This window comes from Taudactylus pleione, unplaced genomic scaffold, assembly GCF_031769625.1.
Source record: "Taudactylus pleione unplaced genomic scaffold, aTauple2 ptg000375l, whole genome shotgun sequence".
Classification (NCBI taxonomy): Eukaryota; Metazoa; Chordata; class Amphibia; order Anura; family Myobatrachidae; genus Taudactylus; species Taudactylus pleione.
This window is the reverse complement of record NW_028284776.1, coordinates 1,480,966-1,494,008: the sequence shown is the minus strand read 5'-3', so window position 1 is coordinate 1,494,008 and position 13,043 is coordinate 1,480,966. Positions and strand designations below refer to the sequence as shown.

General features: G+C 41.4%; 1 protein-coding gene across 5 annotated transcripts in view; it reads left to right on the top strand.

Moving 5' to 3' along the window:
- Positions 1 to 12,469, top strand: part of LOC148508156 (START domain-containing protein 10-like) — a 55,309-nt gene extending 42,840 nt beyond the window's left edge. For all 5 annotated transcript variants that reach the window (XM_088445001.1, XM_088445003.1, XM_088445000.1 and 2 more), the window contains exons 5-7: positions 3,904 to 4,021; positions 7,407 to 7,459; positions 7,629 to 12,469. In XM_088445001.1, coding sequence (XP_088301127.1) covers positions 3,904 to 4,021; positions 7,407 to 7,459; positions 7,629 to 7,862 — 405 coding nt within the window. In that variant the 3' untranslated portion in view covers positions 7,863 to 12,469. The remainder of the gene's footprint in view (positions 1 to 3,903; positions 4,022 to 7,406; positions 7,460 to 7,628) is intronic.
- Positions 12,470 to 13,043: the final 574 nt, after the last annotated feature.

The window sequence follows — 13,043 nt, the reverse complement described above, 5'->3', positions numbered from 1 at the left end:
AGGAGAAAGGAATGCCTGGTATGCAGTGGACCGATGGTAACCTCTGCAGATTTGGTTAAAGGATAATATTGCACTTTACCCGTTACACCCATTGCTGGTACTGTTTCGCTGGTCACCTGTAAATTTAGATGGAGATTTTATCCCTGATCTGGTCGCCCCTGTGTCTACAAGAAAAGAATGTTTAGTACCAGCTACATTAACATTACAGGTTCTTCTCTAACATCCCCAGTTAACCTGACTGACTGTAAACTACAGGTGTGACCTGACCCCTAGAGCTGACTATCTTCTTCCAGCAAAGCATTCACTGCTGCGATGTGAGCAAGTGATGGCTGGAATTGTCCTGTCTGTTGTGGGAGGCCCTTCAGTAGGTATGTCTGTGTTCCGTGGTTTGGTGGTTCCCATTTCTTAGCCTTACAGAACTTGGCCCTCCTGGTTACAGATATAACACCTTCATAGTTGACGTGTTATGAAAGGTTGTTGTGTGGGTGGGGGAATGAGGAAAGATTGTGGTTATGTATAGGGATAAGGGTTTGTGATAAGAATGCTGCTGTGTTATTTGCATTCCTTCCAGAGCTTGGATACTAACAGCCATTAGTTTATCTCTTCCTCAAGATGTTTTTATCATGTTCAATTGTAGATTCCTTGAGTGTGTCTACTGTGACTCCCCTCCACCCAGGAAGTGAGGTCTGAACCCTGGCTTTTAAAGTATCCATAAGCACTGTGATTGTCATTTCCCTGTGATGGGTGTTGTCTTTTATGTCCTCTATACCTGTATATTGGGTAATAGTCTGCAGCGCTCTGGTAAAATAATCTACTGCAGACTCACTCTTTCTGCTTAATCGTGAAGATTTTACTCCAGTTAACAATTAATCGGAAAAATACAGCCAATTGGTTAACGATGTGGGTTATATTGTCCTGATTACCTGCATCAGTTATGGGACTATCTCCATCCAATACACAGGCCGTGATAAACTTTTTCACGTCTGTATTGTGTGGAAGACATGCCCGTAATACTACTCGCCAATCTTTATTGGTTGGCTCATGAGCATTACCTAAATCCTTTACTAATCTCTGGCACTTTGCTAGTTCTTTCCTAGGGTCAGGGAAATCTGTTATTATGGAACGTAGTTCTGCTCTTGTCCATGGACAATGCATCGCTACATCCCTTGTGGCTACTACACCATGCGCATCCGGATTCCCATTGGGAACCGTTATTGTCCGGACGGGATGGATGCCTGCCATAATGCTACACTTGGCCTGATTACCTAGTTGAGGGTTCAGCCTACTGCTACTACGTATTGTATTCGTAATCTCCGCTACTGTTAAAGCTGGGGTTAATACTTCCTGTATGGGTGGGGCTACCTCCATTTCTGGTACTAGCGGGGCAGCTACCTGTGCTTGCTGTGGTGGTACATTTAACATTTGTTCAACGTGGGAGAGAGCGGACATCACAACAGGTTCATTATCTACATCATCAACATGTTCCTTATAGTTACTTAGTAGAGGGTACAAATTACTTGTTACATTTTTGAGTTTTTAGATCGACTGTACCTACACCCCCATCCGCATAGGGCGGTGGTGGTGCACGTGCACTACTGACATTACCTTCCACAATGCTACCTTGCTGTGCGTGCGCGCTACTTTGTGTTGCGCACACAATGCTATTTGCGTGCGCGTTCCCTTGTGTTGTGCACGAGGCGCTAGTTTGCATCGCGTGCACACCACTAAGCCACATATCCCCCTCGTGCTGCCACAACTTCAAGCAATCATTAAACTTTACTCTTTTCTTCAGAGACTTCACTAAACATATACTGTCTCTGAGATTGTTCAGAACCTCCAAATCAAAACTACCAATCTTAGGAAAAGGTGTTCTACATTTCTTGGTCATTTTGACCCATATGTCGCAATACGCTGTAGCGTATGCACCATACGTTTTAAACATAACATACCTGGCCGATCCTAACTGCCCTTCCATCTGCAGCACATCATCGACCATTACTAGAGATGGCTTTGCACCCATCTGGGAAAACGCTTAGCAATTTCTAGAGGGTTTCGACTGGTGAACGATTTTCAGCGAGTAACGTTCACTGACTCCCTCCCGTAATACCCGCCTGGCGTGAGTCGGCCTGCACAACGAGGAGCAGACTAACCACCTATTGTAAATTATTCTACTTGCGGCCATATTAAACCAAGCTTCAGCCGCTCGCTCATTCTCGCTATACCCCATTTCACCTCTACATTGTGATCCGTGTGTATACACGAGGAGTAAAGTAACCGCCTAGTGAATTATTTTACTTGTGGTAAATTTAACCCAAGCTTCACCACTAGCTTCCTACTTTGAGTTTACTCCCACTGGTAGCATCTAGAAGTTCCAATAACCCATACCCTTGCCAGCAGTTTCACTCCCACGACACCCACTTCACAATCACAATATATATATATATATATATATATATATATATATATATATATATATATAATCATGCGGTCCAATCACATTGCCCAATGAACCTAACTGATCAATGGACTTTGCAATTAATGGATGTTCGGACCAAGAAACCCCTTAGTTTCTCGATAACCTAAACCACAATGTACCTGCTTTGTACACTGGCCCAGTAGTTTGTGCTGCCCCATCGGGCACCTACCGAGTTTATACCGAGGTTTAACAGACCGTAACCTCCACTTACACTTAGGCTTAATAGACAGTAGCCTCCACCTTGCAATCACACGTTTCAATTATACACTCCTTTTCTGTACAGAAAATAAAACCTTTTTCCCTTAATAGAGCAGTATAATTCAGAGGTTTTAACAAGCAATCACGCTATACATACAATGACCGTTGAACACGTGGCAGCAATACAGGAAATATGCGTACGCTATTGTGCGACTTCCCCTTTTTAACACTAACCTTTATCAACGAAGGTAAACAAACTTTTTCCTTCCTTGTCCCTGGATTCTAATCAGCGCGCCTTGAATTCACACAATAACTGATAACGGTCTCTCGGCATCACGTGTAAGCAGGTTTTCGAAGGCACAATGCGTTCTTTCCTGCGTATGGCGCCTCCACCCTTTGCTGAGAGATCGATAACTGTGTGTTACCGTGTTAATTGGTGGTTCTTCTGTTACGATACAGTTCATAGGTCAGTTTGTATTGTTACAGTTCAACAGTTCTTTGTGTCCGTTTTCCCGCCTAACAACAAGTCTAAACTGGCTACATTACAGAGTACATTTCAATGCCTAACTCTCTATGATCCATAATTTGCAGACGCATGTTGCGATTTCCTTGCCGATGGAACCGGAAATCTGCAAATAAACTGTTCAGAATGGCACCAAACACGGTCTGCTTATCATGAACTAAACCTGAGATCTTAAATACAGTCGCTTTATTACATAATAATGAATAAAACCTTGGATATTGACCTTAATGCTAGAGAACCTTCCTATGTAATATGTAAGTGTGCAATGTGTAAGGATATTAAGAAAAGACGTTAGTTAGCGTTGTGCGTCTACGTGTTTGTGGAGTACACCGTGGTACGTGTTTTGCAGGATTGTTCATATTATATGTTTTAGTAAATGTATGTATTTATATAATGAGGACAATTAACATTGTTCTATTACGTGGGAATCGCACAATGCTAAATAATATTATGTACTGATTGTGCGAGATTCGCTAAAATGGCGCTGGGCGGCCATTCGCAAAATGGCGTCATGCAGATTTTAATTGCAACAGATTCTGTCTCAGCCAATTATCCGGCTTCGACAAAAGGTATTGCTACTGTATTTAATTATTGCAGGTCTTTTATGAAGCAGGTTGTTTTTGTTGGGTAGAGATTATGGGTAAGTACTAGGAAAATATCTACTGTATGTAACCTGCCTAAAGAGCATCTCTTTCCTGGTTTGCAGATGTATCCACCCCGGAGAGACCTGGTGCGAGCTGTCTCCCTCCTAGCAGGATACTTTATCAAGATCAATGACCCTAAAAGTTGTACACTCATATATCTGGCACAGGTAGATCCCAGAGGTGAGTGGAGGTCAGAAATCAGATCATAATGTATAAATTAGAAGAACCATTGTAATTTTTAATCTAGATAAGCATTGTAACATGCAAACTCCAGGCTATTAAAGTAGACTGACTAGCAGTGATTTATCTATAATAGGTGCCCCTTGTTCCAGAAGGGACCACACAGCACACCTGCAACCACTTCAGTCAGTTACCTCCTGCCAGCCCGGCTGCTGCCCTTGCCACTATTATGGCATTATTTTTTGAAATATGGTGCCAGATTATTGTGTAGGTGCACATTGCTGGAGTCTTTGGGGGGTATTTCAATTAGGTGCGAGAATAGCAAAAATCACACACCTGCAAGGTTTTTCCCGCAGGTGTGGGATTTTTAATATTCAAATAGGTGCTTGGTTTTTCATTTTTTGAGCGGCATGAGGAATGCTCTGGGACCCCTGCGGCACCCCCCTAATTACTAATTAAGCAATTGGAAGTTTCCAATTACCTTAATTAGTCAGTAATTAATCACCTTCCAAAGCGCAGTCTTTTTCCTCCAGGCTGTTGGTACTTGGTCTTCTGCAGCGGTGTGTGTGTGCCCTCCCCCTGGAGGCAGCAGCTGGGAGAACTACATCTCCCAGCAGCCCCCACCCCAATGCAAAGTTGGAGGGGAGATGACCAGAAGCTGTGGAGACGACCATACCATAGTATTTTTTTTTTTTTTTCTCGCACCGCAAGCTGAAAACCCCACGTGCATTTTATTTTATTTATTTTTTATTGCATTCACATGGATATTATGTGAATGCTCGCTTGATAATTACCACTGGTGGTGGTAATCATCGAGCGGGCATTCACATAATTAGCCACAAACGCATGCCATATGCCATGACATCCACCAATCGGGAGTGTGGACCGCTTGGAAGCAGGTCTCCCTCATTTTCCGTGACTTTGCGGCTCCGGCAAGTGAGAGCATACAGTGGCGGTGTTTCAACAATGAATCCCTTTACATTGTGAGAGCCAAAGTCCATAGGACACTCACGAATCCTCTCCCAAGACATAATAGCATTCATCAACCAGCATATACATCATTCTGGTGGGACATGTAACCATACATGAGCCTTTGCACAACACTGGCTATAAAGTTAACCTTACTAGGTAATAGAGTGTTGATTCACACTCTGATATATACACCTATACTGACATAGAGCAATCAAGTACTGTATTCATTTTATCAACTAAGGAGTATCTCCTTTTTTTTTTTTTTTTTTTTTTTTTTTTTATTTATTACCAATAGTTTTTTTTTTTACTGTAAAAACATTTGTGATATTGGATGGTAACCACTTGTTAGTTTTTAGTTGACTGCAGTCAGAAATATTTAGAATGTTATTTGGTACAAATAAATAATCCTTTATTTTAGCTCATGGGTTATCAGACATTATTTTTTCTAATTTGTCAATTCTATAGCGCAGACTTAGAGAAAAAGTATTTATATCATCTGTTGAGAACTTCTTTCCGCGCAAAGTTGTTTTTTTTCAGGGTTGGGAATGCAGAGAAATCATAGGGCGCTAAGTCCGGGCTATATGGAGGGTGTTCCAATGCTGTCTCATTCATTTTCAGTCAGTGATACCAATGCAACAGCAGCAACATGTTGTCGGGCATTGTCTTGGAGCAAAAACACTGTTTCTTCAGCAAATGTGTTTTTGTTTTTTGTTTTGTTTTTTTTTTCTTCCTCATGGCTCCACACAAATGGGTTTTCAGGACGTTTGCATAGTAGTCATAGTCTGTCCACGGGGAGCCCAGTGCTGTAGGATCATACCGTACGCATCCAAGGACAGCAGAAGCATGACTTTACACGCCAAATCACACAGATTGTTTCCATACACTGGACTGTAGTTTAGATTCAGGATCATAATGACGAATCCACGATTTGTCACACATCACAATCGATATCAGGAAATTGGGTATCCTCTCTGATATTCGAACGATGTTCTTGCACGATTCAACTCGTCGTCGATGCATTTTTAGTTTCTTTGTCACAATATGCTGAGCCTGTTCGAATGAGATGCTAAGTGGTGCAGAAAGTTCTCATATTAACCTTCTGTCATTTTGCAACATTTCCATAGCTTTGGCAATGCTGACATCTGTAACCGCTGTGGATGGTCTCCCAAAACGCGCTTTGTAAGTCACTCGCGTATTACCCTCTTTGAAGTGCTTCCACCGCCAAAAAACTGCAGCACGGCTAATTGTTTAAAAAGTTTAACACAAAGTTCAATCGCACATCTCTGACGTAATCCCAGACACGTCTTCCTCATCCACCATGACGAAACATACGAGGATCTTCCACTCACTGTAACCAAACAAAGGAGACTATGGCAGTCCAACCACAGGTTCAGACACATCGATGTATGAGCTTCACAATAACCAGCATAGCGTTGCCATGTCAGGGACAGAAAAACAGAGGCAGTCTCATTACTTTTCAATCAGCACACGTATGTCGTCTTCCTAGTGAAACTGTGTAAACACTTGCTTCATTGCATGATCACCATTTCTTACTTCTCTGCTCTTATGGTTTCCCTGACCACTGGACTGGAAGTCCTCTACTGAACCAATCACAAGCTGCAGAACATTAGTATCTTACAATACACCGTGAAAACGTGTAAGAAGCAGTGAGTGGGACCTCACATATTTCAGTCTCATGTAGTGTGCGCTCACAATGCAAGTCTGTTCTTGGATTCAGGTAACAGGAAGGATACGAACTTCCCAGCTTCATATAATACCAGAGAGACACTCCCACCCTTTTGGTATATGGACAGATTTTACAGCTTCCACATGTATAACAGTCCTGTTCAGGGTTGTCCACTTTTGGAAAGGACCCATTCACCATTGCAGTCCCGATGTGGAAACCATCCATTCATCAAATTTTCAGTTTTAGGAGATTGACTACAGGAACTGACCCCATCTTTAGATGGCATTAGTCTGTTGAGCTCCTCTTCCTACTGGAAGGACACCCAGAGTGGGACTAGAGATCCATTCGCCTCCGCCAGCCCTAGCTGTCCATATGCATGAACGAAGTATACGCATGCACAGGAACACTGCCCAGCAGTGTAAACTTGTGCTGCTACTAGTTAGTGGCAAAAGTAGTAGTGGAAGGGCTTTGGTGCAGCTTCTTGTACCGGAACCAGAGCAATGAATGATGAATTGATCTGGTGCATTGGTGTCTGCCTCTGCACTTCATGGTACCATTGGGTGTTAATGAATAGGCCTCTAAATGTAGCCCTCTTCAAAAAAATATTACATCTAGATTATAATACGATAAAAATAACTTCCCAAGAAAATAGAAGGTACTGGAGTCTGAAATTTAGAGTTGATGTATTATACACCTCGTATATAAATGTATTTTTCTCTTTTTAAGGTTCCTTACCAAAATGGGTGGTGAATAAATCTTCACAGTATTTGGCACCAAAGGTACAAAGTCTATAAATAATGTATATATTATCTGTTCTTTCACAGTAGGTCAGATGACAAATTTATGTCACTTAACCATTCACACTTCAACTATATTGTACTGTTTTAGCCTTTACATATCTATTCATTTTCGCTCCTTAGTACCTTCTGTTGATTCCTTCTAATGCAGATTCTGCGGAAACTCCACAAGGCGTGCTTACAATACCCAGCCTGGAAAAAGAAGAACAAGCCCGAGTTTAAGCCATGGCTAAATCCAGAACAGAACACGCTACCTCGTATATCCCTTAATGAGCTCTCACTGCAGCGAGCAGAGTCCCTTGAACACGTGGACGAAAGTCAACTGTGTGAGGTGGCCGAGAACAGAGGAGACAACAGTGATGAGGAGAAGGTGTCCAAGAGATGAATCCGATAAGAACTGACAGGATTTCAGCAGGAACTGGAGTTAAATAACCATTTTATTTACAGGTTGTGTAAAACAAACTGCACTCAACTTATTTAATTAGGAAAAATTCTGTCAATATATTTGTTATAATGTCACTGGTCTTCCATAAGTGTTGCCATTATGGTTTATGAAGCATAGCTACCGGCAGACAGCAGCTGCTGACTTTAGGAAGTTGCTACCACTCATTCAATAACCTTTTCATTCATATTCTGTAAATGGAACCAGAGAACGAATGATCTTACTACCAGGGATAGCCTTGCTTCATATATTTACAAGTGAAATTTCACTTTGCCCTAACACACAATGATTTGGATCATCAATTTTGATAATGTTTAACCAAGTTGGCTCCTAATTGCTGTGCCAAATAATGGGCAATAAAATAAATAGTAGCCAAGCTAGTGATAGCCATTTAATCAGAGACAGGATCTGTCAGAATAAGCCAGCTTTGTGAGTGGCAAAATTGGACAGAGCTGGTATCTCTGTACTCTGGTAGCACCGACCAGATCTGCTGTGGGGTGTATGGGTACTTTAAGTCTTCCACTGTTGTTCCTCCAAACTGATATTTTAGTAACCTGGTAACTAGATGTTTAAGTTTCATGGATTAATATTTGTAACCATGAATAATGCTGTATATACTGGAGGCCAGACCTGGCCAACCTGTGGCTCTCCAGCTGTTGTGAAACTTTAAGTCCCAGCATGCCTTGCCAGTTTTAGCATTCCTGAATGGCAGAACTGGCAGGGCATGCTGGGACTTGTAGTTTTACAATAGCTTGCAGAGCCACAGGTTGCCCAAGCTTGCTGTTGGCCTTTTTAATTTCTGACCAGATATGTGCCTTGTAATCTTGTTTTGTTCCTGATTAGTTTTAAGGTGATTTCTACCTGGCAACAGGTTAATTATTAAGAGACTATTGTCCGTGGAGTCCGTTCTGCTCAGTGACATTTTCTGCTGGCTATGCTATGGACATACATGTATAGTTCTCTGAATGTTTATTTACAGGATGTTGGCATTTGTTTTCTGAAGATAAACTGTGTTACTCTCTCTAAGAGGAACTGACCTACAAAATAATTTTTGACACAGCTTGAAAATGTATTTAATGTAAAGTTATAATCAGTTTATTTAATTTTTAATGTTTACATTTTTTGTTTAGTAATCTTATTTGTTTTGTAATTAAGTTATAATGTTTAATTAAAATGCAATGTTCCGTTATATAATGGGGTCTTTGCAAAACTAACATAAAACTTCTTCTTGGTAAACACATTTAAGAAAAGCAGTGTAACTATCATTTGCTCAATTCAATTATAATTTTTGGTTTGTTATAAACTTTAGGAAAAACAGCTGCCTTTGACACACTTGGCATGATATTGATCCGCACTGGATAACGGGAATGTGACGTTCACAGTTCCCGTTTTGCTAGCTTGTTCTTTGAATCTGGCCTCTTATTTCCAGTATAGGTTGGCTTTATGTATCGGCACTGGGGTTGTGAGCAGATGTTTAAGTACAGTCTCGATCTACACTGCTTTATGTTGATACAGTGAAATGTTGGTGGAGGTTACTGTAAGTTAGATGTATAGGGTTCAGTGAGCAGATTTGACCTTCTGGCCAATGCCAAGTTAAGCTAAACAGTTCTTTGTGTGGAATGTAATCAATTGCCTATACAGAGTGTTTATTTTCCCAACTGGGCTGGCTTGCACGTGGTAAGTGTTGTCAAAGTGTTTAAGAACAGGGCTCTGCAACCATGCATTTGTGGGCTGAATGCTATTAAAAAGGAGAGGTTGTCAGGAGCAATGATCAGAATCAGCATAGAGTGCTAATTGTTTTCAGCCGGAGACATGGATCAGTAGCATATATGTGAAACAACAAATAGGGAAAACTGCAGAGGATGATACTAAATGTATTGGGTTTTAAACCACATGAATTTTTATTATTAGTAATAATAAATTTAAATGTATCTAACTTTTTAGGACCGGAAATTACATTGTAGCCTCCTATACACAATCTGAACAAACATTCATGTAAATTCAGCTTGTGTGTTACCTAGGAACCAGTGCCTCTGTGATGTTCATAGTGTATTCATAGGCTGCATTGAAGAGTTAATGTGCGTACACACGGGACGATCGTCAGCGATAACGATATCGCTGAACGATCGTCCCCTTAAAAATCCTGGTGTGCTGGATGAACGCTATATTCATCCACACACCAAAAAGCCATAAGCGACCCACGATCGACGATCGCGGACCCCTATAGGGAGAGAACAATATCGTAAAGGGGTTTGCCATGCATGCATGGCTGATGGACGATATCATTATCGTCCATGCGGGAACGTGCATCTAAGGTCGTTGGTAAGTTGGTTGGTACTTAAAAATGAACGATATGGTTATTGTTCATATCAGGCATTTTTATCGTACAGTGTGTACGCACCTATAGGAAATCTAGTTTCTGTAGTACTTTTAAAAGTGGGCTAACATTTCTCAAATTCATTCCTCAGGGACTAATGGCAGTGCATGTTTATCATAATTCCTATCTTTAGCACAGGTGTATTAACTACTTAACTGACAAATTTTGTTCCCAGAAACCAGGCAGAAATGTTAGAATGTATTTTTAAAACTATATGTAATTGAAATCAAAGTATTCCCTGGGCCAAAAATCCTTTGTGTGGCATAACAGACACCTTTCCCTGCTCCCAGTGCCAAAACGATACCCCTCACTTTATTGTGGAGCAGGGAGGACTGATCATGGTACCCCTGCTACAGCTGGTCTCTCCACATTCAGAGAGCAGCATATTTATGCTCCGGGGGCAACTACTCGCTTATAGTTTATGGTGCATGATCCCCAGAGAGCCGTTTGCACAGCATTCTGGAGGCTTTTCGGGAGTGATGCTGGCGATCACAGACATCCATAACAGACAGCTGTGCCAGGTAAGTGGTTAATTACTGATAGTGTAAAAGATCTACAAGTGCTTCGGTTTCATTTGATTCTAGGAGGAGGCCTGGAAAACATGCACTGCTAGCAGTCCCTGAGCAATGTGTCTTAACCACAAGTTGAGACTTTTGTTTTCAATCTCAAATTGTGATTATTTTCATTGACATGTATAATTGTTTGTTTGGAATGTGATTTTTAGATCTTTGTCTCAAGTCTGACTTGAGACACTATGCAGTTAGAGGTTGGAATGAGCGTGGAATCCTGGGAAGTGGGCGTGCAGTGGTAACTACAGTCCGTAAGTGTGGGCACGTATTGGCAAATTGAGGCTAACATTATTGCTGCGAAGTCTGAAACGCAGCCTCCTCAAAGTGTACTGTTGATAGTGATGACTGCGGAGCTGCTAATTACGACAGCATCCGCTTGGTTGCAAATGGGAAAAACTCACTTTTTTTTTGTATTCAAACATATAATAACAGCAGCAAGAGTTTTTAGTAAGTCACTTTATACTGCATCCAACCCTCATTTTTAAGAAATAAAGACTGATTCATGCACAATTGGGAAACCCTGCACATTTATTTAGAAATGTTGAAATGAAAATAAAATGTTATGTTTGTTTCTACTTCATGGAGCACTACAGATGCTCTGAGCCACTTGGCTACTTAGTAGCTGCACATTCTGGCCATTAATATAAATATACTTACACTGTGTGCTGCGATCTCTAGCATTTTCTGTACTGTCTGAAGCCATGCCACCAGTCACAATGTAGTCTCATCTCTGCCAGATACGACAAGGGGCGGGAGTTGCAGCTTGAGTTTTGCAAACACGACTGACTGTGATAGGTCGCAGAGATGCAACGTTTTTAAAAACTGTGATTAAGTTTCAGACTGACTCTGTGAGATGAGCTCAGCTACATCCAGAGCATGCAGGCATTTTGTGCACTAGACCAGTACGCTGCTTATGAAGCTAAGGACCAGTGGCATCCATGACGTACTTCCTAAAGCTGGGTACACACTGAGACTTCATATCGGCCGCATCGCTCAGTGTGTACAGCCAAAATGCGCAGTCTCTCTACCTGCATAGGGGCTGAATGTGATATCGTACGGTTGGTTGTGCTGCACGGCCGACCAGACTATTGCGCATGCGGTCCCGTTGCATGTAATGAACCTTCATTACATCGTTCTAATGTGTACTCGAGGTAACGATATGTCTGCCTGTCAGGCAGACATATGGTACTGGTACACATCGCTCAATGTGTACCCGGCATAATACACATAAGGTACTAGCTTCTATTGAATTGATAAACTACATTCTTCAGAATATAAATGGATGCCTCCAGTGTGTAGATGATGGGTTTATATGGCTTTCTGCAAATCATGGAAGGACAAAGTATTTCACAAATTCACATTGAACTAGTTGTTTTTTTTCAGTAATTGAAAAATTAAATAAAGGATTTGAAAACTACCACAAACAGTAGACCCCTCTTTACTTTAGGATACAAAGCACAAGCATCCACACCTGTGTGTCCAACCTAATGCCATCATGCACATGCATCTCACTATAGTCTCTTATTACTACTGCTTTCGCACATTCCAGTAGAGGACTACAGTCTGGCTGTTTTATTAAAAACCTGTCTGGGAGCAGCCATCTTGAAACCAAAAGCCCCCATGCATCAGCCATCAATTGGTGTCAAATCTGCATTTTGCAGATGATTGTGTAAAGAAATCTGCAATGTATGTGGTTCACAGATCGTAGATTCTGACCAAAAAAGTGATTGGAGTTGGTGAATAAGATTGGCAAACACGTTGGATTTCACAGACCAATTGGGGCTGTAGATTGTTACAATACACTAGCAATCAGCAGATTTGCAGACTGTTACCTGGGGTATGGAGGGGGAGGAGCCAGTTTAGACTTGTTTAATTTTTAAAGTGCCAGGCTCCTCCACCACTACCTATACCCCAGTGTAATGCTCCAGTGTCCCCCAGTGGATGAAGGAAAAATTATAAACCTTTCAAGATGTGCAGATCATTTTCAGGAAAGACATCTGCCTATCACTGAAAAAATCTGTAATGGGATTGGTGAATCTCTAAATTGGGAAAAAATTGCAGAATCTGTGAATCATTTGTTTGTGATTGCTGATGTATGGGCAATGAGTTTTATCATATGCAACGAGTGATAAACCTTGTTGCATATGATAAATGATGTTCAAGCCAATCCGCTCCCAA